The sequence below is a fragment of the Heptranchias perlo genome, chromosome 2 (genome assembly GCF_035084215.1).
Source record: "Heptranchias perlo isolate sHepPer1 chromosome 2, sHepPer1.hap1, whole genome shotgun sequence".
NCBI lineage: Eukaryota > Metazoa > Chordata > Chondrichthyes > Hexanchiformes > Hexanchidae > Heptranchias > Heptranchias perlo.
Genome location: NC_090326.1, coordinates 144,081,477 through 144,106,794, shown reverse-complemented (window position 1 = coordinate 144,106,794; position 25,318 = coordinate 144,081,477). Strand labels below are relative to the sequence as shown.

The window sequence follows — 25,318 nt, the reverse complement described above, 5'->3', positions numbered from 1 at the left end:
ACAGCTCAACAGAGAAGGCCACATGTCTCCCTCACATTCTCTCTCTCTCTCTCTCTCTCTCTCAAGCTGTAAAGAATTACTTGTAGCTGGTGGTGGGGAGGGGGGGATGGTGGACAAGTTGGCAATATTAGAACAATACAGTTATGCCCAGGAGTTCTTACAAATTAAAATCCCCTGTCAAAGCGAACTGAATATTTTATGGTCTAAACTGGTTATTTTAAGTGTACCCTGGTTAGGTATAAATTACATTTACTACACGTTCACAATCAGCAACTCGCAGTCATAGCAGAGACGGCCTGAATGTATACAGGCATCAGTAATCCCACAGTCCCAGATTACCAATGACTTAGAAGAGCTTCACTCTTTCCATACCACTGTATTTTTATTTAATTGATGATTTTGCTTGTACCTTTTTGTTGTGGAGACACACAATGAACTTTGTCTCTGTCACTCATGGCTTTTATACATTAAACTGAGTTTATACCTGAGTCTGTGAATTTCATTCATTTACAATATACTATTTGATATTAAAGGAACTATGGGGATGACAGTTCCCCTGTTGATTTTACCACAAAGGTTATGTGAGTACAAAGAGGGAGACCCTGCTTATACTCTCACTGACCTTTTCAGCTCAGTTATCAACAGGATGAATTGAACCCCATACATGTGCTAATTTGGATATTACAATTCCACTATTTTTACTTTTTTTCTTGCTATCTTCTCCCTACTCACCTCTAGATGTTGATTCACACTGGAGTACAATGCCACATACAACAACAATTTGCATTTATACAGCGGCTTTAATGTAGAACAATATCCCAAGGCGTAATCAAAAAAAATGGATGTCAAGCCAAGTAGAGAGATATTAGGAGGGGTGAGCAAAAGCTTGGTCAAAGGGGTGGGTTTTTTAGGTGGGTCTTAAACGGGAAGAAGCAGAGGGGTTTAGTGAGGGAATTTCAGAGCATGGGGTCTAGGTGCCAATGGTGGAGCAAAGGGGGAGGGGATGCATAAGAGGCTAGAGTCAGAGGAATGGAGAGCTTGGGGCCAGGGTTATAGGGCTGGAGGAGGCTACAGAAATAGGGGTTTCAGCAGCAGATGGGCTGACATAGGGACAGAGAATTGCATGGAAATACATAGAACTTACAACATGGAAATGAGCCATTTAGTGCAACATGTCCGTGTCGACATTTACCCTACACACAAGCAAGTAGTTCGAATAATATTTACCCACCCTGTTCCCATGTCCCTTCATCCTTCATCCACCTATTTAATCTAATCTTGAATGTTGACATTGTTTCTACATCAACCGCTAACCCTAGAAGAAGATTGCACAGCTTCACAATTCTGTGTAAAGAAGTTTCTCCTGTCCTCTGTTCTAAATCTGTTACATTTAATCTTGTATCTATAGCCCCTTGTTCTTGATCCCTCAACTACTGGAAAGTGTCTGCTTCTATCTATCCTGTCCCATCTTTTCATCATTTTAAATACTTCTATCATATCATCCTGTAATCTGCGTTGTACTAATGAGAAAAGACCCAACTTGTTGGAGCTGCACTCATCCAGGCAAGTGGAGAGTATTCCATCACACTCCTGACTTGTGCCTTGTAGATGGTGGAAAGGCTTTGGGGAGTCAGGAAGTGAGTCACTCGCCGCAGAATACCCAGCCTCTGACCTGCTCTTGTAACCACAGTATTTATGTGGCTGGTCCAGTTAAGTTTCTGGTCAATGGTGACCCCCCAGGATGTTGATGGTGGAGGATTCGGCGATGATAATGCCGTTGAATGTCAAGGGGAGGTGGTTAGACTCTCTCTTGTTGGAGATGGTCATTGCCTGGCACTTGTCTGGCGCAAATGTTACTTGCCACTTATCAGTCCAAGCCTGGATGTTGTCCAGGTCTTGCTGCATGCGGGCACGGACTGCTTCATTATCTGAGGGGTTGCGAATGGAACTGAACACTGTGCAATCATCAGCGAACATCCTCATTTCTGACCTTATGATGGAGGGAAGGTCGTTGATGAAGCAGCTGAAGATGGTTGGGCTTAGGACACTGCCCTGAGGAACTCCTGCAGCAATGTCCTGGGGCTGAGATGATTGGCCTCCAACAACCACTACCATCTTCCTTTGTGCTAGGTATGACTCCAGCCACTGGAGAGCTTTCCCCCTGATTCCCATTGACTTCAATTTTACTAGGGCTCCTTGGTGCCACACTCAGTCAAATGCTGCCTTGATGTCAAGGGCAGTCACTCTCACCACACCTCTGGAATTCAGCTCTTTTGTCCATGTTTGGACCAAGGCTGTAATGAGGTCTGGAGCCGAGTGGTCCTGGCGGAACCCAAACTGAGCATTGGTGAGCAAGTTATTGGTGAGTAAGTGTCGCTTGAAAGCACTGTTGACGACACCTTCCATTACTTTGCTGATGATTGAGAGTAGGCATGTGTTTCACGTACGAGGACACCCAAATCTCTCCGTACCGCAGAAGGATACCGAGGCTTTAGCGATGCTGCTTGGTTTGAGGAAATTCTTCCATCCTATCATCATCCCTTTGCAGCTTCCTTTGATCTTCTAAAGAATGAACTATACCTCCTACTTTGGTATCATCAGCAAATTTCAACATCTCTAGGCCTGTATCTAAATCATTGATATACACAGTGAACAGATGTGGCCCCAGAACTGAACCCTGAAGAACACCACTACCCACTTCTAATCACTCTGAGAAATTGCTCTTAGCTCCTATTCTCTGTTTTCTCCCTTTTAATCAATTTTTAAATCCAGTTTGCTATCCTCCCCATAATTTCATACACTTAATCTTTTCTCTAATGTTGTACCTTGTCAAAAGCTTTCCCAAAGTCCATCTATACCATATCCATTGCAAGTCCCTCATCTACCTTGTCTGTTAACCCCTCACAGAATTCTATGAGGTTTGTCAAGTTTTGAAATTCGCACTGGGTACTTCTAAGAGGTGGCAAAAGTTACAGAGGTTGGACTACTCAATCTTTGTGATGGAGAGGATACAGGGTCAGAAGCTCAGCTCTGGTTGAATAAGACGCAAAGGTTCATTCTGAGAATGTGGCTCGGAGCAGATTGTAATTGGCAGATAGGATATAGAGTTTGTGGCAAAGGCTGAAGATGATGGTTTCGGTCCTCCCGATGTTTAACTGGAGGAAATTACGCTTCATCCAAGACTGGATGTCGGACAAGCTGTCGGACAAGCAGCCAGACAACACATGCAGTGGAAGGGTTGAGAGAGGTGGTGGAGAGGTAGAGATGGGTGTCATCTGCGAACATGTGGAAGCTGACCCCATGACTGCCGAGGATGTTGCTAAGAGGTAACATGTAGATGAGGAAGAGGAGGAGGTCAAGGATAGGTCCTTGGGGGACTCCAGAGTTAATGGTGCGAGGAGCAGGAAGAGAAGCCATTGCTGGAGATGCTCTGGCTATGATCAGATAATAGAATGGATTCAAATAAGAACAATCCCACAGAACTGGGCAATAGAGGAAAGGCAACAGAGGAAAGGGGGAATAGTTTAGTTTAGTGGGATTAGGGTCAAGGGAGCAGGAGGTGGGTCTCATTGACACAGTGAGCTTGGAGAGGGTATGATGGGAGATGGAGAGAAACTAGAGGGAGATACGTGGATTCAGGGTTAGGGCAGGGTAGAGTCTGATGGGGGAAGCTTGGGTTGATGGGCAAAGGGAAAGGGGGAGAGCAGCAGAGGCAGCTGATCCTTCGGTCTTAATCTTAGTGACAAATGCTCCTCGCATTTGTTGTTGGAGGTGAGGCTGGAGGAGGCAAGGGAGAAAGGTTTAAGAAGAATGGTTGGCAGTGGAGAAATTAAGCTGGAGGTTATATTTGCTCTTCAGGATAATCCTGGAGTAGTGCATGGTTTCGACAGAGGAGAGTGAGGCCCATAAGCGTTTGATGTGGCCAGCTAGATCTGATGATGGACAATCTACAGAAGACAAAATTTATCCTGTGAGAGAGTGAGGCTAAATAAATCATGTTGATAACTCTCATGGCTGATATAAATCCAACATTGAACAGCACACTATTGAGCATTCTGCTTCTGTGATGAAAGACATATAGGATATGGTAATTCCATTTTTAAAATTATATTATTTTATAAATATATATTTTTGTATGCCAATTTCCTCCCTTCCTGAGGGTACGGGTTCTTGGTGGGGCACGGTTCCATGGATGCCAACAGCCTTCAATACTTTGCCAAACTGGGCACTCTTTGTATATTTGCCTAGAGTATGAGTGTCGGCAGTGGAGGACTCGAGCACACCTTCCAGCGGGATCACACGCTGGTGATCAGAAATGGGAGCCCTCTCCTCTCTAGACCTCACCTGTTGCTCCAACTAACTCAGCGTAGACAGGCAATCAAACCTGGGACCTTTTGGACGGTGTGGCTTGTTCTACACTAGGCGGTGTGTTTACCCACTAGGCCACTGGGGTAATTGTGCAAGAGCTATTTTAATAATTTTCTTATTTAGTACATTCAGTTCTAAACCCTCCATTTTATGTGATGTAGCTGCTTTGTGGCAGCTGTTTAGATTGGCGTTTATAAACTAGGACATATGGTCAACTGGTACTAAATGTGCTGGCTTCACAGCCAGATGGTCTCGTGTTTGTGTGCTAGGGCTCTTTACTACTCGATTCTGCCTGTCACGACTCTTGGCCATGATGCTGGATAGAGCATCTTACATACTTTTTATAAGAACAAGAAAAGGTGAACATTTACAGCTAGAAATTACATTTGTTCTGAATTGATTTTAGCTTCGTGTTTTTGTATGACATTCCTGTTTCAACACAAGTATTAACCCGTAAACTTAAAATGCAGACACGTGATTGTGTTAGGGTTTGTTCGCTAATATGGCGTGCTTTAAATTCCATTGAGGTGGCATCAGTGAGATTCTCATCAAAAAGGGAATGATACTTACTCAAATTGTCCTCATCCTCAGTATTTTCCAAACCAGGGCTGAAATACTTGAATGGACCGATGAATGAAGAAAGTGTATTTAATTTATCTGAAAAAAGAAGCATATAATAGAACATTAGTTTTATTAGACCCTCATCGTCTTGGGTTCCTAATATCCCATTTATACAGCATTATGGGTTATAATTTCCTCTGTTTGAGAAAAATGGGAGAAATGCCTGTTATTCATGAAATTAATGACCTGCTAATAAAATCGCAGGCATGTGTGGTTTAGAGATGTGTGATTCCTCTGAATGTGTTTTTATAAGTGGGAATGACTAAAAATAACCAATCACCGTGCTTCTGCAATAATAATCCTGTAACATTTCTCATGTGCGACTCAATCACAAATGTCACAAGAGTTTTTTTTATCCAGCAATGGAGTGCACCCTTTTTATGACAAATAGATCAAAGCCAAATTCAGTAGGCCCGATTTACAGACCAGCCCCTGGAAGCACTGGTCACTACTGTAGTAGAATGAAATGAGCAGAGTTTGGTACAGAAAGGAGGCTGCTAGTATGGTGGGATGTCACACGTTGAGTCAGCATGGTCTCAATGGTGGGAGGTCTGGAATAAGTTCCACAAAGAAAAAGATCACAAATGTAGAGTAAGAATATCACTGTAAAATAGGACAGGACTTATATGTGTTCTCAAAGAGAAATGTTAGCAAAGATGTAACCTTTGGAGATTGAAGGTCAGAACAGAATTTATGGTATACACTATGTAACATCAGTGTGTCCACACAATGTGATCATTCACAAGTACAAAATAGTTCCTCTAAGGATAATACAGTAATTACTTAGATAAGTGTGCCCATGTACTCATTATGTACCATCTACTTTCTTCACAGAACAAGGAGAACCCAGTACTCTCGAGTCGAACCACTCAGCAGAGCACCGAGCATCATACTACTAGTTGAATCAGCACAGATACATACAGAGGAATGAATTTTGAGACCTCACAGATGCCTGCTGTTCTGTGCTCAGTGGACATTATGGGGAATAGGATAGGAGCAGCCAGTTGGTATTCATATCAGCGGCAGTTCTGTGCAATCACATGGCCATGAGTAAATGGTGGTGGACACTGCCTCTAGAAGCATGAATCCACAAACAATATCCATGATACTGATGCAGGTACCAAGAGTTAGTCACAGGTACAGGCCAGGTGGCTTTGCAGTCACCCAACAATGGTGCTCCTTCAACCACAGGACAACATTAACAACTGCCAACTAGAAGTTTACAGAACACAAGGGAAGAACGCGGCAGTTAAAAACATTAAACTCGCACACCAAATGTATTGACACACAAAATCAAACGACTTCACTTTCACTATATCTTGCAGTCTGTCATCCTTTTGTGGTGCAGAAAAGAAAGCGTCTGTTGTCCAAAAGGCAAGAAATAAAGCTGCTGACTCCAGAGCTGCCCAATGTGAGCGGCTGGAAGATCCCCATAGCACCAACGAAAAGGGCCGCGGTGACGTTCATTGCCACCAGTGCATGGCAGATGGCTGACTGTCCCTGCAGGTCTTCATGGACAGGTGGCACAGCTCAGTCACAGCTTCCCTGAGCCTGCTCATGTACTGCTCTTCTGCCATGCCCAGGTAGCTGATTCTATTGTGGTAGCATCATTGCCTGGGGTAGTACCAACTGTGAGCCATGCACCTCCTGTGCCTTCGGCACTCCCTCTGTTTGCTGATTTTAGCAAGAAAAGTTGGCCTATGAAACAGTGATGCATTAATGGTAGAAAACTATTTGTCCTTGTTTAATGCTCTCAAAACATTCCTATCTCTGTAAAAGGGATTAACAAAATAATAGGAAAAAGTGTCCCCTCTCCTGCTGCATTGTGATACATCCGCCCATGACCATTACACCTATGCTCTCTGAGAAAAACTGCTGTACACTTTTCACTTCTGTCACCGTTGTGCTGCTGGTTCCAAATCTTCTCCCTCATTAAACCCACTAATGCCAGGTCTGACCTGCAGTAAAATGCTCAATATTTGATTTGACTGCGGAGCTCCATAATGCTGGGTGAGACCATCATTAATGGCTTTTAACAACCACTTTTCACTAATGTTTGGTAATCCATTTTGCAGGGATGGGAATGCTCAGAGCTGTGTGAAGCCTGGATTTTCCAATTGTAACATTGACAGTAACCCATTTAAAATGAAGGGGTCCCCGTTGGTGTTACAATCGGAAAACCTATGCCCCTAAAGTATACTTTTACACCAAAATCAGCAAACAGAAGAGAATATGGTCCCATATATCAGCAGCCTCACTGAAGAAGTTTCTATGGACAAATCTCACAAAAAAAGCAAGCTATCTCAATAATGAGCCTGCGCATCTGTGCTGGGTCCAGTCCCTGAGATCTTTGGCTTTATTTTCCTGCTGCCTCACTTCTCGTCTCACTGCAGGCAAAGTTCAGAAAGTACAGGTGGAGTAATCAGCAACTTTAAAAGATGTAGACAGTTACTTCACCACATTAAACAAGAGTCTGTTTAAATTCAATTTAACAGCTTCTGTTGCAGCTACACAGCTCATTAATTTTCCATAAGCAGAATGTTTTCTGTCCTCCTGAAGCTGCTTCCAGCCAGTAGCCACTGGGTGAAATATTTAAATTTCCGCACTACAGTCTTCTGCCCTGTTTCTTTTCCCAGCTTTCACTTCACTCCTGCCCAATTCTTATATTTCCAGTAATTCTGCCTCTTTATACTTTTTGCTTCAGGTTGGGTACAGGTCCGTGTTCAGCTTTTACCTCTTCATTGCTCCTTTCCTCTCTCTGGCATGCTCACTCATTGCCACTCCCACTTACTATTTTGTCCAACTTTTTCAGGCTGTCTCCTCCCTCCTCTGCTTCTCAGCTTGCTGTCACCTCCCGTTAAATCCATTTTACTTTCACCTTCAGTTTCTCATCCCCCCGTATTGCTCCGGTCTGAAAAAATCTTTGAAGCAAATGTTTTATTTTTCGCTAGAAATAAAAGCTTAACACAATTTTCCAGTTACAACAATAACTTGCATTTATATAGCACCTTTAACGTAGTAAAACATCCCAAGGCACATCACAGGGCCGTTATGAAGCAAAATGTGATACCGAGCCACATAAAGCGATATTAGGACAGGTGACCAGAAGCTTGGTCAAAGAAGTAGGTTTTAAGGAGCGTTTTAAAGGAGGAGAGAGAGGTAGAGAGATGGAGAGGTTTAGGGAGGGAATTCCAGCGCTTAGGGTCTAGGCAGCTGAAGGCACGGCCACCAGTGGTGGAGGGATTAAAATCGGGGATGCGCAAGAGGCAAGAATCGGAGGAGCGCAGAGATCTCGGAGGGTTGTAGGGCTGGAGGAGGTTACAGAGATAGGGAGGGGTGAGGCCATGGAGGGATTTGAAAACAAGGATGAGAATTTTAAAATTGAGGCATTGCTGGCCCGGGAACCAATGTAGGTCAGTGAGCACAGGGGTAATGTATGAACTTTAGCAATAAGGATGTTCATTTTTAATATAAGAAAGCTAAAACAAAACATGGGAGCAGAGAGCTTGAACATTTGGGAAAATGGGTCATTGACCAGAAACTTAACTGGACCAGCCACATAAATACTGTGTCTACAAGAGCAGGTCAGAGGCTGGGTATTCTGTGGCGAGTGACTCGCCTCCTGACTCCCATGCGTCTTTCCACCATCTACAAGCACAAGTCAGGAGTGTGATGGAATATTCTCCACTTGCTTGGATGAGTGCAGCTCCAACAACACTCAAGAAGCTCGACACCATGCAGGATAAAGCAGCCCGCTTGATTGGAACCCCATCCACCACCCTAAACATTCACTCCCTTCACCACTGCCGCACCGTGGCTGCAGTGTGTACCATCTACAGGATGCACTGCAGCAACTCGCCAAGGCTTCTTCAACAGCACCTCCCAAACCCTCAACCTCTTCCACCTAGAAGGACAAGGGCAGCAAGTACATGGAACAACACCACGATCTGTACGTTCCCCTCCAAGTCACACACCATCCCGACTTGGAAATATATCGCCGTTCCTTCATTGTCGCTGGGTCAAAATCCTGGAACTCCCTCCCTAACATCACTGTGGGAGTACCTTCACCACATGGACTGCAGCAGTTCAAGAAGGCAGCTCACCACCACCTTCTCAAGGGCAATTCGGGATGGGCATTAAATGCTGGCTTGCCAGCGGCGCCCACATCTCATGAATGAATTTTAAAAAACGTTTCCGCTGATGACTCAGAGGTAAGCGCCTAAAATTAACTTTGTCTGAAGATCAGCAGACGGCCCGAGAAAAGGCATAAACACTCGTTCCCCGTTTCTGCGCGTTTCCACCAAAGTTTGTTTCTTTTTTTAATTCATTCTTGGGATGTGCGCGTCGCTGACAAGGCCGACATTTATCGGCCATCCCAAGTTGCCCTCAGAATGTGGTGGTGGGCCACCTGAAAGCTCCACTGAGATTCTAGCCCAAACTCTCGATCTCTGAGCCAGCTAGTTCCAAGTTTCCCCCCTAATTTTTGATGACTGACTTGATCTCATCCAAGACTGTAGGACAGGTGCTACACTTGGTCACAGCACCCATGGTTTGGGTGGGGGGGGGAGGGGGGAAAATTGGCCAGGCGCCCTGCTCATGATTGAGATATGGTGACTTCCGCTAAAAGTGAAAATGTGTGGATGGCGTGACAGGAGAGCCTTGGGGACAGCTGTGAAGTCCTTCACAGTTGGATAGCCTGTTGGCATTAACTGTCAAGGCTGGCACATGAATAAATGGCACTTGCATGAGGCCTCAAAGGACGAACACAGCGAATGGAACCACACTCCAGGGAGGGAATTAATGCCTTCAGGGGAGGAGGGGAGGGCAAAAAATTGGAGTGAAAATTTTAAAAAAAGATTGCTCAGGTAATGGGAGATAACGACATGAGATCAAGGCATCTATTCATGAACAATATATCTATATATAATTTATAAAAAGATATAAAATTACACTGGCAGCACTAGTATAACCTCTTTACTCTGCCTGTGTTCTAGATCTAGTTAACACCGAGTTTGGGTGAGACTTTGCATGGAATTACATAGAACTTACAGCACAGAAAGAGGACATTTGGTCCAACAGGTCTATATGCTGCATGCACAACCTCCACTCACCCTAATTCATATCACCTGTTCAGCATAAACTTCTATTCCTTTCTCTCTCAAGTACGTATCAAGCTTCCCCTTAAATGCATCTGTGCTATTTGCCTCAACTACTCCTTATGGTAGCAAGTTCCACATTCTAACCACTCTCTGGGTAAAGAAGTTTCTCCTGAATCCCCTATTGGATTTATTAGTGACTATCTTATATTTATAACCTCTAGTTTTGGACTCCCCCACAAGTGGAAACATTTTCTCTACCTCTACCCAATCGGACCCCTTCATAATTTTAAAGGCCTCCATCAGGTCACCTCTCAGTCTTCTCTTTTCTAGAGAAATGAGCCCCCGCTTGTTCAGCCTTTCCTGATAAGTATATCTTCTCAGTTCTGGTATCATCCTTGTGAATCTTTTTTGCACCATCTCCAAAGCCTCCATATCCTTCTTATAATATGAAGACCAGTTCTGTGCCCAGTATTCCAAGTGTGGTCTAATCAAAGTTCTATACAAGAACATAAGAACATAAGAAATAGGAGCAGGAGTAGGCCATCCGGCCCCACGAACCTGCTCCGCCATTCAACAAGATCATGACTGATCTTCCACCTCAATGCCATTTTCCTGCACCATCCCCATATCCCTTGATGCCTTTAATATCTAGAAATCTATCGATCTCTGTTTTGAAAGTACTCAATGACTGAGGCTCCACAGCCCTCTGGGGTAGAGAATTCCAAAGATTCACCACCCTCTGAGTGAAGAAATTTCTCCTCATCTCAGTCCTAAATGACCTACCCCTTATTCTGAGACTGTGACCCCTGGTTCTAGACTCCCCAGCCAGGGGAAACATCCTCCCTGCATCTACCCTGTCGAGCCCTGTAAGAATTTTGTATGTTTCAATGAGATCATCTCTCATTCTTCTAAACTCTGGAGAATACAGGCCTAGTCTACTCAATCTCTTCTCATACGACAATCCCACCATCCCAGGAATCAGTCTGGTGAACCTTCGTTGCACTCCCTCTATGGCAAGTATATCCTTTCTTAGGTAAGGAGACCAAAACTGTACACAATATCCCAGGTACAGTCTCACCAAGGCCCTATCTAATTGTAGTAAGACATCTTTACTCCTGTACTCAAATCCTCTTGTAATAAAGGCCAACATACCATTTGTCTTCCTAATTGCTTGCTATACCTGCATGTTAGCTTTCAGTGACTCATGTACAAGGACACCAGGTCCCTTTGAATCAACATTTCCCAATCTCTCACCATTTAAAAAATACTCTGCATTTCTGTTTTTCCACATTATATTCCATCTGCCATGTTCTTGCCCACTCACTTAGCCTGTCTATATTCCCTTGAAGCCTCTTTGCATCTTCCTCACAACTCACATTCCCACCTAGTTTTGTGTCATCAGCAAACTTGGAAATATTACATTTGGTCCCCTCACCCAAATCACTGATATAGATTGTGAATAGCTAGGGCCCAAGCACCGATCCCTGCGGTACCTCACTAGTCACAGTCTGCCAACCTGAAAAAGACACGTTTATTCCTACTCTCTGTTTCCTGTCTGTTAACCAATTCTCAATCCATGCCAGTATATTATCCTCAATTCCATGTGCTCTAACTTTGTTCAACAACCTCCTGTGTGGGATCTTATCGAAAGCCTTCTGAAAATCCAAATACACCACATCCACTGGTTCCCCCTTATCTATTCTACTAGTTACATTCTCAAAGAACTCCAATAGGTTTGTCAAACATGATTTCCCTTTCATAAATCCATGTTGACTCTGCCAAATCCTATTATTATTTTCTAAGTGTCCTGTTATCACATCCTTTATAATAGATTCTAGCATTTTCCCTGCTACTGATGTCAGGCTAACTCCTTTCTTAAATAGTGGGGTTACATTTGCCACCCTCCAATCTGCAGGAACTGTTCCAGAATCTATAGAATTTTGGAAGATGACAACCAATGCATCCACTATCTCTATAACCACCTCTTTCAAAACCCTGGGATGTACATCATCAGGTCCTTGCGATTTATTGACTTTCAGTCCCATTAATTTCTCTAGTATTATTTTTTTACTAATACTAATTTCTTTAATATTAGTTTAATATAACTTCTCCAACTTTCAAGGCTACATTCTGAAAAAAACTAGAAAACTTTGGCCCGGAATTTCCTCGGAGCTGCTCCCATACTGCGCTTCCGGCAAAGATACGGCAGTGCAGTGGGAGCAGCTCCGACTTGTGTTGGTGTTTGTCGTCTACTACAGCCTTATGCCCCAAGTACTGTTCTAGCATCTGAAATAGTGTTACTTGGAGAACTGGTGATCGGTAAGACTGTAGCTGAGACCAGTGATACACATGTGTGCAAATGATAATGAGACTCAGCTCTTTGCTAGCTTTAAGAATGTAACAAATAAAAATGAAATTTGTAAAGATCACCTGAGAAGCTCCTATAGTTTGCATCCAGGTGGTCTTACACTAAATTAAAAGAGTGATTCTACCATCCTGTGCTCATACCGACCGCGAGCTAGAGAATCAGGGCTCCCCGCGAGCACAGCTCTCTGCTCAGAGCTCTGGATGGCAGAATCGCCCCTTAAACTTCATGTCACAAGTGCACATGCAAAGGACACAAATGTCTGTAACAGGTGCCCAGATGTTATTATACAAGTTGTTGTATAGTGTCAACCTTGGCTCAGTGCACCCTCGCCTCTTAGTCAGAAGGTCATGGGTTCAAGCCCCACTCCAGATAATCTAGGCTAACACTCCAGTGCAGTACTGAGGGAGTGCTGCACTGTTGGAGGTGCTGTTTTTCAGATGAGATGTTAAACTGAGGCCCCATTTGTCCTCTCAGCTGGATAAAAAGGTCCCATGCCACTATTTGGAGAAGAGCAGGGGAGTTCTCCCCAGTATCCTGGCCAACCAACACTTAAATCAAATGATCTAGTAATTGTTTCACTGTGGTTTGTGGGAGTTTGCTGTGTGCAAATTAGCTGCTGTGTTTCCTACAGTGACTACACTTCAAAAAGCAAAAAGTTCTTTGGGACGTCCTGCGATAGAATCATAAAAAATGACTACATCACAGAAGTAGGCCATTTGGCCTGTCGAGTCTGTGCCAGCTCTCTGCAAGAGCAATCCAGCTAGTCCCTATCCCTGTAGTTCTACAATTTTTTTCCCTTCAAGTGCTTATCCAATTCTCTTTTGAAGGCCACGATTGAAACTGCCTCCACCACCCCCTCGGGCAGTGCATTCCAGATCACAACCACTCGCTGTGTAAAAAAGTTTTTCCTCATGTCGCCTTTGGTTCTTTTGCCAATCATCTTAAATCTATGTCCTCTGATTCTTGACCCTTCTGCCAATGGGAATAGTTTCTCTCTATCTACTCTGTCTAGACTCTCAATGATTTTGAACACCTCTATCAAATCTCCTCTCCATCTTTTCTGCTCGAAGGAGAAGATTGTGAAAGGCGCTATATAAATGCAAGTTCTTCCTTTTCTTTTTAAATTTGAGTGATCAAATATTGGGTATGATTAAACACATTAGATTGAGGCGAGGCCTAAACCGTTTGTGGATGCAAAATGTACACAACAGGACGAGTAAAGCTTGGTAAAGTGCCAACAAAATCATTCTTCTGGTATGAAACATAAATCTTATTTCACCTACTAGAAATTCTTATAAAGATAAGTTCAAGTTAGTTGAGTATCTACTGAACTGGTTTAGACTGGTGTCAATTAGAATTTAGAGTAGGATACCAAATGCTGGCACACAGCATATAATCAGCTTTCAAATAAAGGGTCGTCAAATTTTACTTCATACCACTTCTCTGCCATCATCAGCAACCTGCCTTTCAGCACTGTCTGTCGCCGAGTCTGGTCAACGTCTGAGGAAGCAGTGGTGTTATTCATTGTGAATTACAATAATTATATAGACAAGAAGTGAGAGCAGGGAGCATTGTTACTAGCCAGAAGCATGCTCCAGGGCCTCGACTTACGTCATATACCATGAAAACAAAGGTTAAGCAGTTACAAAGCCAGCTAAACATTATTGATGCTCACAATATTAGCTCTTTTTAAAAGTTTTCCTGTTGCAGTTTACATCTTCTGTCACTAACACTAAATATCACAGCCCCAAAAATCTATAGCTGTTCCACCGTACTCCTGTCATAACTTCAGCAGGTTCCGCTAGTTATAAAGTTAGTTATGATGAGTCCAGGCTTTTTTCACTGTTTCCTGTTGGCCATCGTCATAAAGGGGGATGGGGATTCCCCTAGATTGGGAATTCCCAAGCTCTGGGCCTTCAACAGGCTCTGGCATATGGTCATACCTATCCAACCACCAGCATTTGTGAGGCCCATGCGGGGATTGTGATCAGGCTCCTGAAAATTGGGAGGGGGGATCTTTAAAAATTTTTTTTAAAAGGAGCTTACAGGGGCATTTATAGATTGTTTCCCAGGGTGGGGAATCCTGGCATCCCTCAGCAAGAAAATCTATGGCCGAACTTTATAGCCTCTTCAAAACGTAGCCACCCTCCGATGCCTTTCAACCAGAGAACATTTCCTTTATTTCTACTCTGTCTCCTACCTCCCAACCAATTACCAACCCATGTCACGAGGTTCCAAGAATAAAGGCTTCGTACTCTCGATTGGAGGGATGTGACAGGGCAGTGTTTCCCAGAAAGCTAAGTTATTTATCAATGACTTGGATGAAGGAATAGAGAGTTGTATATCCAAGCTTGCAGAAGACGCTGGGAGGCACAGTAAGTAGTGCAGATGGAAGCAGGAAGTTACAAAGGGATATAGACAGATTGAGCGAGTGGGCAAAACTGTGGCAAATGGAGTTCAATGTGGGGAAGTGTGAGGTCTTCCATTTTGGATCCAAGGAAACCAAATTGAAGTATTTTCGAAATGGTGAGAAACTAGGAACTGGGGAGCAGAAAGAGATTTGGGTGTCCATGTACACAAATTACTAAAAGCTAGTGGCCTGGTACAAAAAGCAATCATAAAGCTAATGGAATGATAGCATTCATCTGAAGGAGGTTGGAATACAAAGGTGAGGAAATTATACTTCAGTTATGTAGAGCCCTGGTCAGACGACTGCGCTCAATTCTGGGCACCGCACCTCAGGAAGGGTGTGTTGGCCTTGGAGGGGGTGCAACGCAGATTCACCAGAATGATACCAGGACTAAAAGGTTTAAATAATTTGGGCAAGTTGCATAAACTCAGTTTGAGGGATGATCTAATCGAGGTGTTTAAAATGATAAAAGGATTCGATAGAGTAAATACAGAGAAGCTATATCCTCTGGTGGGGAAATCCAGAATAAGGGGGCACAATCTTAAAATTAGAGCCCGACCATTCAGGAGTGAAATCAGGAAGCACTTTTCCACTTATTGGAAATGTGGAATTCTCGCCCCCAAAAGGCTATGGATGCCGGGTCAATTGAAATTTTCAAGACTGAGAGCGATAGATTTTTGTTAAGCAGGGCTATCAAGGGATACGGAGCAAAGATGGCTAAATGAAGTTGGGGTACAGATCAGCCATGATCTAATTGAATGGCAGAACAGGTTCGAGAGGTTGAATGGCCGGTCCCTCTATTCTTATGCTCATTCCCCATACTTTATAATATTCCTCTATTTTAAATATCTATTACATTACCTTTTAAAAATAGCAGAGTTATGCAAATTCCATCACACATTGTAAGATAAGAGGGAGAATGTATTTCAGGAAGCCGTTTCCATGGGCCAAATCATCCTGTCTCAATACTTGTTGCATCCAGGTCTAAAGGCAAATCTTGCTTGCATCTGATGGAGCCCCAAACCAGGAAGTTGTAATGGCCTACTAGGAGGAAGCCATCGTAAATCTTTTCTGAAGGTTGGAGGAAAGTGCAGAATTGTGTGTATTGTGTTATTCAGTTATTCTGATTTGCACTGTATGCTATCTGAACTTTTCCACGCACAGTGATTAGGCACGAGCTCATAATGGAGCAATTAATGTCAGTACCCAAATGGATAAGTGTGCTTATTTTCTCATAATATACCATCTGCTGCTGTAGCAGAGCAAGAAGAACAGTTGCCCACTAGAATCTAAAGACTAACGTTAACCAGAACACCCGTCAGCACCACATTTACATTAAGCACTGGCACAGATACAGACACATTGCAAGAATTAGATAACAATGTCGCTGTGGAATTACAGGGTGAGGCATTGAACACTTCTGATGAAGAGATAGCACCGGCAGTGGTCGATAAGTGGCCAACTGATGAGCTCCATGATGATAAAGAACATAGCAGCCCTCCTTTCAAACTGAGGCTGTTACAGCAGAAGTACAGTCACGTATCTCCTTGTACAGGAAACCATAGGGAAGGGCTCGGAGAACTTATAAACGTCTACTATTTTGTGCTCATACAGATAGAGTGATCAGGGTGAGAAGATATTCTCCTACAGAGGCACGTATGGAGCAGCAGAGCAGTGTTGGTTCACACATTAGTCAACTAACCCTGCACAGGTTTGAACAGATAACACATAAATACTGTGGCTACAAGAGCAGGTCAGAGGCTGGGTATTCTGCGGCGAGTGACTCACCTCCTGACTCCCCAAAGCCTTTCCACCACCTACAAGGCACAAGTCAGGAGTGTGATGGAATACTCTCCACTTGCCTGGATGAGTGCAGCTCCAACATTCAAGAAGCTCGACACCATCCAGGACAAAGCAGCCCGCTTGATTGGCACCCCATCTACCACCCTAAACATTCATTCCCTTCACTACCGGCACACCATGGCTGCACTGTGTACCATCTACAGGATGCACTGAAGCAACTCGCTAAGGCTTCTTTGACAGCACCTCCCAAACCCGCGACCTTTACCACCTAGAAGGACAAGGGCAGCAGGCACATGGGAACAACACCACCTGAACGTTTCCCTCCAAGTCACACACCATCCCAACTGGGAAATATATCGCCGTTCCTTCATCATCGCTGGGTAAAAATTCTGGAACTCCCTACCTAACAGCACAGTGGGAGAACCTTCACCACATGGACTGCAGCGGTTCAAGAAGGCGGCTCACCACCACCTTCGCAAGGGCAATTAAGGATGGGCAATAAATGCTGGCCTTGCCAGCGACATTCACATCCCATGAACGAATAAAAAAAATGATGTCTTAGAAAGTAATGAGCCCACAGCAAGTCCAGCAAAGGACAGCGTAGGCACTGATGCAGGTCCATCAGGGTTCAAAACAGATGCGAGTAGATCTCTTCTGTACCCCATGGCACTTATAAGTTGACTATGCAGCCAGCCACCTGTGCTACTCTCTCAACTAGTGGAGAAATGCTCACAGGAACAGAAAGGGGTGGAAGTTATGGGACAGTTGTATAAAGCTCTGGTGAGACCCCATCTGGAGTACTGTGTTCAATTCTGGGCATCGCACCTCAGGAAGGATATATTGAGCTTGGAGGGGGTGCAGCGCAGAGTCACCAGAATGATACCAGGGCTAAAAGCGTTAAATTATGAGGACAGGTTGCATAGACTAGGCTTGTATTCCCTTGAGCATAGAAGACTAAGGGGTTTAAGACAATTAAAGGATTTGATAGGGTCGATAGAGAGAAACTATTTCCTCTGGTGGGAGAGTCCAGAACAAGGGGGCATAACCTTAAAATTAGAGCTACGCCGTTCAGGGTGATGTCAGGAAGCACTTCTTCACACAAAGCGTAGTGGAAACCTGGAACTCTCTTCCCCCAAAAAGCTGTTGAGGCTAGGTCAGTTAAAAATTTCAAAATTGAGATTGCTTGATTTTTGTTAGGCAAGTGTATTAAGGGATATGGAACCAAGGCGGCTAAATGGAGTTAAGATACATATCAGTCATCATCTAATTGAATGGCGGAACAGGTTTGAGGGGCTGAATGGCCTACACTTGTTTCGATGTTCCGAGGAAGCAACACACACAGGGTCACAGGTAACGATGGCTCCTTGGCCCCGATATTTCTGGGGAGGCGGGGACGGAGCGTTGGTGTCTGTCAGCGGCCGGGAAACCCGGAACTACTGGGAAAGTGGTGAATTTTTTATTACTCCGTTTCCCGCATGATAACTGACCAGTTTCAGGGGCGGGCCGCTGCCGGGCGAGAGAGCCTGCTGTACAAGGCAGCAGTTTTTTTTATTGATTCATGGGATGTGGGCGTCGTTGGCGAGGCCAGCATTTATTGCCTATCCCTAATTGCCCTTGAGAAGGTGGTGGTGAGCCGCCTTCTTGAACCGCTGCAGTCCGTGTGGTGAAGGTTCTCCCACTGTGCTATTCGATAGGAAGTTCCAGGATTTCGACCCAGCGACGATGAAGGAATGGCGATATATTTCCAAGTCGGGATGGTGTGTGACTTGGAGGGGAACGTGCAGGTGGTGTTGTTCCCATGTACCTGCTGCTCTTGTCCTTCTAGATAGTAGAGGTCGCGGGTTTGGGAGGTGCTGTCGAAGAAGCCTTGGCGAGTTGCTGCAGTGCATCCTGTGGATGGTACACACTGCAGCTACTGTGCGCCGGTGGTGAAGGGAGTGAATGTTTAGGGTGGTGGATGGGATGCCAATCAAGCAGGCTGCTTTGTCCTGGATGGTGTCGAGCTTCTTGAGTGTTGTTGGAGCTGCACTTATCCAGGCAAGTGGAGAGTATTCCATCACACTCCTGACTCGTGCCTTGTAGATGGTGCAAAGGCTTTGGGGAGTCAGGAGGTGAGTCACTCGCCGCAGAATACCCAGCCTCTGACCTGCTCTTGTAACCACAGCATTTATATGGCTGGTCCAGTTAAGTTTCTGGTCATTGGTGACCCGCAGGATGTTGATGGTAGGGGATTCGGCAATGGTAATGCTGTTGAATTTCAAGGGGAGGTGGTTAGACTCTCTCTTGTTGGAGATGGTCATTGCCTGGCCCTTGTCTGGCGCGAATGTTACTTGCCACTTATGAGCCCAAGCCTGGATGTTGTCCAGGTCTCGCTGCATGCGGGCTCGGACTGCTTCATTATTTGAGGGGTTGCGAATGGAACTGAACACTGTGCAATCATCAGCGAACGTCCCCATTTCTGACCTTATGATGGAGGGAAGGTCATTGATGAAGCAGCTGAAGATGGTTGGGCCTAGGATACTGCCCTGAGGAACTCCTGCAGCAATGCCCTGGGGCTCAGATGATTAGCCTCCAACAACCACTACTATCTTCCTTTGTGCTAGGTATGACTCCAGCCACTGGAGAGTTTTCCCCCTGATTCCCATTGACTTCAATTTTACTAGGGTTCCATGGTGCCACACTCAGTGAAATGCTGCCTTGATGTCAAGGGCAGTCACTCTCACCTCACCTCTGGAATTCAGCTCTTTTGTCCATGTTTGGACCAAGGCTGTAATGGGGTCTGGAGCCGAGTGGTCCTGGCGGAACCCAAACTGAGCATCGGTGAGCAGGTTATTGGTGAGTAAGTGCCGCTTGATAGCAGTTAGGGACTGGAGAGGAGGGAAGGAGAGACTGCAGGGAGGGGAGAGATTGCGGTTGGGGAGGATGTCTGGAGATCGCAAAGGGGTCGACAGCTCGCAGCAGGTTAGTTTGGGGGGCCGGGGGGAAGCACTCCTGCTCCTCCTGGCCCACAAGCAGGGCTAGAAAAGCACTGCTGGATCCAGCTGTTCTCGCCTCCCTCCAGCTGCTGGGTTTCCCGAACCCCAGGAACCTGTGCTGGAGGCGTTAAATCCAAATGGCTGACAAAATGTGAGGCACTCATTAACATATTATAACCTCATTAACATATTATAATTATCGATCTGCCTCTCCAGAGCAGGTTACTTGGCCGACCCCCCAAACCGCCATGGTGAAACCAGAAGTAGGCGCATTCGCAGCAGGTTGGGGGTCGGGTTTCCCATTTTTAACAATTTGACCCCTCTCACCCTTGCTAGTTGTCCCACTTTTCCTGGGGGGGGGGTTAAAATTCTCCTTGTTATCACTGAATCCCCAATCAGAGGAAATAATCTTTCTTTACTCACTCTATCAAAACCTTATATAATTTTAAAATCACTTCCTAGCCTACTCTGCTCTAGTGAAAATAGTCGAAGTACCTCAAGTCTCTCTTCATAGCAATAGTTTCTCATCCCTTGTATCATCCTGGTGAACCTACGCTGTCTATGGCTTTAAGGTCCTTTCTATGAACTGGTGCCCAAAACTGTAAACAGTACTCAAACTCTGTCCCAATTATTGCCGTGTACAAATTTATTATCACCTCTTTGATCTTGTGCTTTATGCTTCTATTCGTGAAACCTAACATGCTACAACGATGCACTGCCAGTTTCCATGGCGATGGGGGCTGGAGGTCGGGGGGGGGGGGGTGGGGGGGTTCATAGGCAGGAACAACATTTGGAAGGAATGTGTACAGTGCTTAATTTGCTACTTACAATTCTGACTAGAATGTTCCTCTGGCCAATAAGACAGGATCAAATTCCCTCGTTGTTATTAGGCAATTTGAAAAAAAAAATCAATTGAATCTTTTTTTTCTCTCTCTCTCAGTAATGGATTTTCTGTTGCTACAGGGCGAAGGAAGTTTTTAAACTATAAAGAAAAATAATTAATTCCGAAAATAGCAAATAGAGCAAAGTTTTCAATGAAATTTGTTAAGTATGAGGAATTACATTTTGCTCGGAAGAATAAGGGGACCACATGCCGCTTGGATAATAAGAGTCTATATGGGGTAGAAGAGCAAAGGGATCTGGGGGTACAGATACACAAATCACTAAAAGTAGCGACGCAGGTCAATAAGGCCATGAAAAAAGCATTGAGGCTCATTTCTAGAGCGATGGAATTGAAAAGCAGAGAAGTTATACTAAACTTGTATAGAACCTTGGTTAGACCACACTTGGAGTATTGTGAACAGTTCTGGTCTCCATATTATAAAAAGGATATGGAGGCACTGGAGAAGGTGCAAAAAAGATTTACTAGGATGATACTAGAGATTATACCTATCAGGTAAGATTGAACGGGGTAGAGATCTTTTCTCTAGAAAAGAGAAGACTGAGGGGTGATCTAATAGAGGATGTTTCCACTTGCGGGAGAGACCAGAACTAGGGTCCATAAATATAAGATAGTCACTAATAAATCCAATGCGGAAGTCAAGAGAAACTTCTTTCCCCAGAGAGTGGTTAGGATGTGGAACTCGCTACCACAAGGAGTAGTTGAGGCAACTATCATAGCTGCATTTAAGGGGAAGCTAGATAAACACATGAGGGGGAAAGGAATAGAAATAGGATTAGGTGAAGTAGGGAGGGAGAAGGCTCATGTGGAGTATGAAAACCGGTATGGACCTATTGGGGCAAATGGCCTGTTTTTGTGCTGTACATTCCATCTAATTCTATGTAACTCTATGTAAATTGAGCATATTTCCCATCCCAGATTTTAAAAAAAAATCAATGCCCATTGTCATTGCAGGCTTCAAAATGCTGCCCAGCCCCACATGATCTGGCATTGGTTATGTATTGTGTCCTTCTGCTAGCAGATAGAAAGGACAAATGTTGGAATAAGGAACAGAAGAGAATATTTGTGTCACTCAGGTGCCTATATCAGTAGCCACCTTATGCTTAGTGTGTGAACAGGATACACTGCAGCAACTCACCAAGGCTTCTTCGACAGCACCTCCCAATCCCACGACCTCCACCACCTAGAAGGACAAGGGCAACAGGTGCATGGGAACACCATGAGCTCCAAGTTCCCCTCCAAGTCACACACCATTCCCGACTTGGACATATATCGGCGTTCCTTAATCGTTGTTGGGTTAAACTCCAGGAACTTCCTACCTAACAGCACTATGGGAGAACCTTCACCATTCGGACTGCAGCGGTTCAAGAAGGCGGCTCACCACCAACTCCTCAAGGGCAGTCAGAGATGGACAACAAATGCTGGCCTTGCTGGTGATGCCCATATCCCGAGATTGAATTAAAAAAACTTGCAAGTGTGGGCAGGGTGCTTGGTGCATGTTGCTTGCCACATTTCATGGACTACAGGGAAATGCATTGTGATAGCAGCAGTGTAGAATGCGCTGGTAAAACATGGGCATGCCTGTGCATTATGAAAATAGATGAATAGTTGTTAAACTGTTGTGCAATATCCCTTCACGATGCTGCACCAAGTTACAGTGAAATGCTATTAAGATGCTTTCTAAGATAACATTGTTAAATGAATGCAAAGTGTGAGCACCAGCTCCCAGATTAGGGCCACAGGTGAGATAGCATTTACTCACTCAGCAATCTCCATCCAGGCTGCTCAAATGGAGTATGCCCCCCTCCATTACGAAAATACCTACCCTTCTCTGCAAGCCCTCCAAAGCTGCTGTTGTCCCTCAGCGCCTTGCTTCTACCATTTTAAAACATTTGCAGCCAGTTCTCCTTTAAGGATGACCAGCAGCCGTTTAAGAGCTGCCAGTGCCAGACATTCTGCCCCCAACTCTTGCATCGTGCGTCAATCGGCATGAGTACCAAAAATTAACTTAAATGAGGTGCTCTCTACAGCTTTGAGGTCAGCCCAGTGCGTTACAGGTGCATGCAGTGCCCAAGAAGTGATGGTCCCGGTTTCTCCGCAGTCTGACTGCATCATTGACCTATGATTTAATTCCTCCGATAAAATGAGGGATAGTAGAGTATACCTACAGTTTAAGTTAGGAGCCCGTGTCCCACTGCACTTTCAGTGTCATTACTTGTTTTCATTTAACTTCAGGGCATTTTTGAGTTGCCAGATTTTTTGCAGTAGTGTTTTATTAACTGACCTAGAATCTGACTCCCCGTGTATTGTCTCCATGAATGAGATAAAAGTATATCATTAAAAAGAAAAAAAACTGCAGATGCTAGAAATCTGAGAAAAACAGAAAATGCAGGAAATATGCAGTGGGTCAGTCAGCATCTATAAAGAGAAATCACAGGTTACGATGTGTGTGCCCTTCATCAGAAGTGAAAGAATTTCTTTCTTGTTCTTTATTGCAAAGGATTTTGTATTTCTCCCATTGCTTAGAAGTGGCTGAATTTTGTAACTGTGTCGGGTCATATTGCAGTTACACTGAAGCAACGTAGGAGCACAACTCCACGACCTCTGAACTATCCTGGCATTTTACTCTGTGCTTACCTTACACCAGGTCCAGTGAGCTCATTTTGTAAATTGTCCCACATTACCACTGGATCAGATAAAGGTTCCACATGTGGTGCAGGATCCCACTCAAAACCTTCACCTGTGCTTCTCTTAAAGATGCCAATTGACCTGCTTTGCGTGAACAGCGCTTTGTGTTTTCGTTCCATGCCTTACAAGTTCTGTTAAGTTCTTGACGTTTATTCCATTTATTTGGTCCTCATTCTTGGCCTCCTTCAAACAGGGTTAAAATGACAGAAAGCTGCTGGTGGAGACGAAGAGTCGGCATGCACTCAACTGGAGTTGGAGAAGTTCAGAATTAATTATCAGCTTGAATTATTCATGAGCTACAAATTATTCCACATCCTTTTAGTTTTCAACGTTAAAGTAAGAGCACGGTGGGCTTGTAATGCATAGGGAGGAAAGAAAAAACATGCCATACTTAATGATGGACAGGAGAAAGGAAAAAGTGTTTTGATAAGTTTTTCTTGTTTGTGTAGGGAGAAAAGTTAGAAGAGGCATATCTCATTTCCGTAACAATGATGACATTGTATGATTCGATAATGCCAGCTATAGAGCCTTCGACTATAATAATAAAAAGATGTTTGTGGAGGAATATCAGCATTCAGCCCTTCTGATGAAGGGTCATCGACCTGAAACGTTAACTCTGTTTCTCTCTCCACAGATGCTGCCTGACCTGCTGAGTGTTTCCAGCATTTTCTGTCTTTATTTCAACCCTTAACTGGCTCCATTTGAATACAACATCTACTAGGACGATTTATGACTATTTATGACAAGCGACCCATTAAAGGACTGAATAATGTACGTTCTGCCAGGCCAGGCCCTCAAAACTGGGAGCCTGATTGAGAGGAGTGTGGTGTATGCAGATGGTCGGCATTTACAGTGAACCTTTACTAGAACAGAAGTCAATCATCGGATGAAGTTTGCAGTATGCTCCTTTGCCAGGGAGCTAATGAGTGCTATTAATAACTGCTATTAAACTGCACGCACTAAATACACAACATGGATTAGCCAGATGGCCCCCAACAATCTAGAGCATCAGAATAAGTCATTTTACGGATTCAGATCAGCCATCCTACTCTAACTGATTGTTATAAGCTGCTTTACGTACATAAGACGATCTATCTATCTTACTAAAAAAATCTACACATCAACATTTATTGTGATGTGGTAAACAGTCTCAACTTAGCTAAAAACACTATGTGTGTAGCTGAATGAAGTGTTGCATTGTATTAAGACAAACCATGTACAGCACAGACTATTTTTCTCCTTGCAGAATTAGATGGTGAGGCATATTACTCATTAAATGAATGTATGGGTACAAGTTGGTCCATCAGATTCTGCCAATCCAACAAAAGAAAAGAAAGCAATGTTACAAGTTTGTTGGAAATGATCAAAAGTCAAACAGCACGAGGGCAGAATGTAACTGTAACAGTTAGTGGATCCTTTATGAAGCCACTTTGAACCCACTGTTCAAAACTTCAAAATCCTCAGACTACATGTTAAATTTTATGTTGCTCCACTCTTTCTAAATCATAGAATCATAGAATCATACGGCACAGAAGGAGGCGATTCGGCCCATCGTGCCCGTGCTGGCTCTTTGAAAGAGCTATCCAATTAGTCCCATTCCACTGCTCTTTCCCCGTAGCCCTGCAACCTTTTTCCTTTTTAAGCATTTTTCCACTTCCCTTTTGAACGTTACTATTGAATCGGTTTTCTCCACCCTTTCAGGGGCAGGACATTCCAGATCATAACTCGCTGCGTGAAACAATTTCTCCTTATCTCCCCCTGGTTCTTTTGCCAATAATCTAGCTCACTCAGTGGGTCTTAACGTAGTGTTGCAATGTATCACATATCTTTAATGAATCGATTGCCATGATAAAACACCTCAAAATTTCAAAAGCTTCCCAGAGCTAAAAAGAAGCAGAGATGTCAGTTTTTCAATCAAATTAGATTGAAGTAGTTTATTTCTGTTTAGTTAAGTGAGGATTAGAGGAATTAATTCAGATTGATTGAATTTGATTTAACAAATTACAACATTCCTTCAATAACAGTTTTTCTTTTTATAGCCATTTATAAATTTAAAGCTCTCTTCAGTTTATTATTAGGTTTGGA

General features: G+C 44.0%; 1 protein-coding gene across 1 annotated transcript in view; it reads right to left on the bottom strand.

Annotated features, from left to right (window-relative positions):
* Positions 1-25,318, bottom strand: part of adarb2 (adenosine deaminase RNA specific B2 (inactive)) — a 603,243-nt gene that overhangs the window by 254,739 nt on the left and 323,186 nt on the right. The window contains 1 exon segment of the mRNA XM_067999193.1: positions 4,939-5,025. Coding sequence (XP_067855294.1) covers positions 4,939-5,025 — 87 coding nt within the window.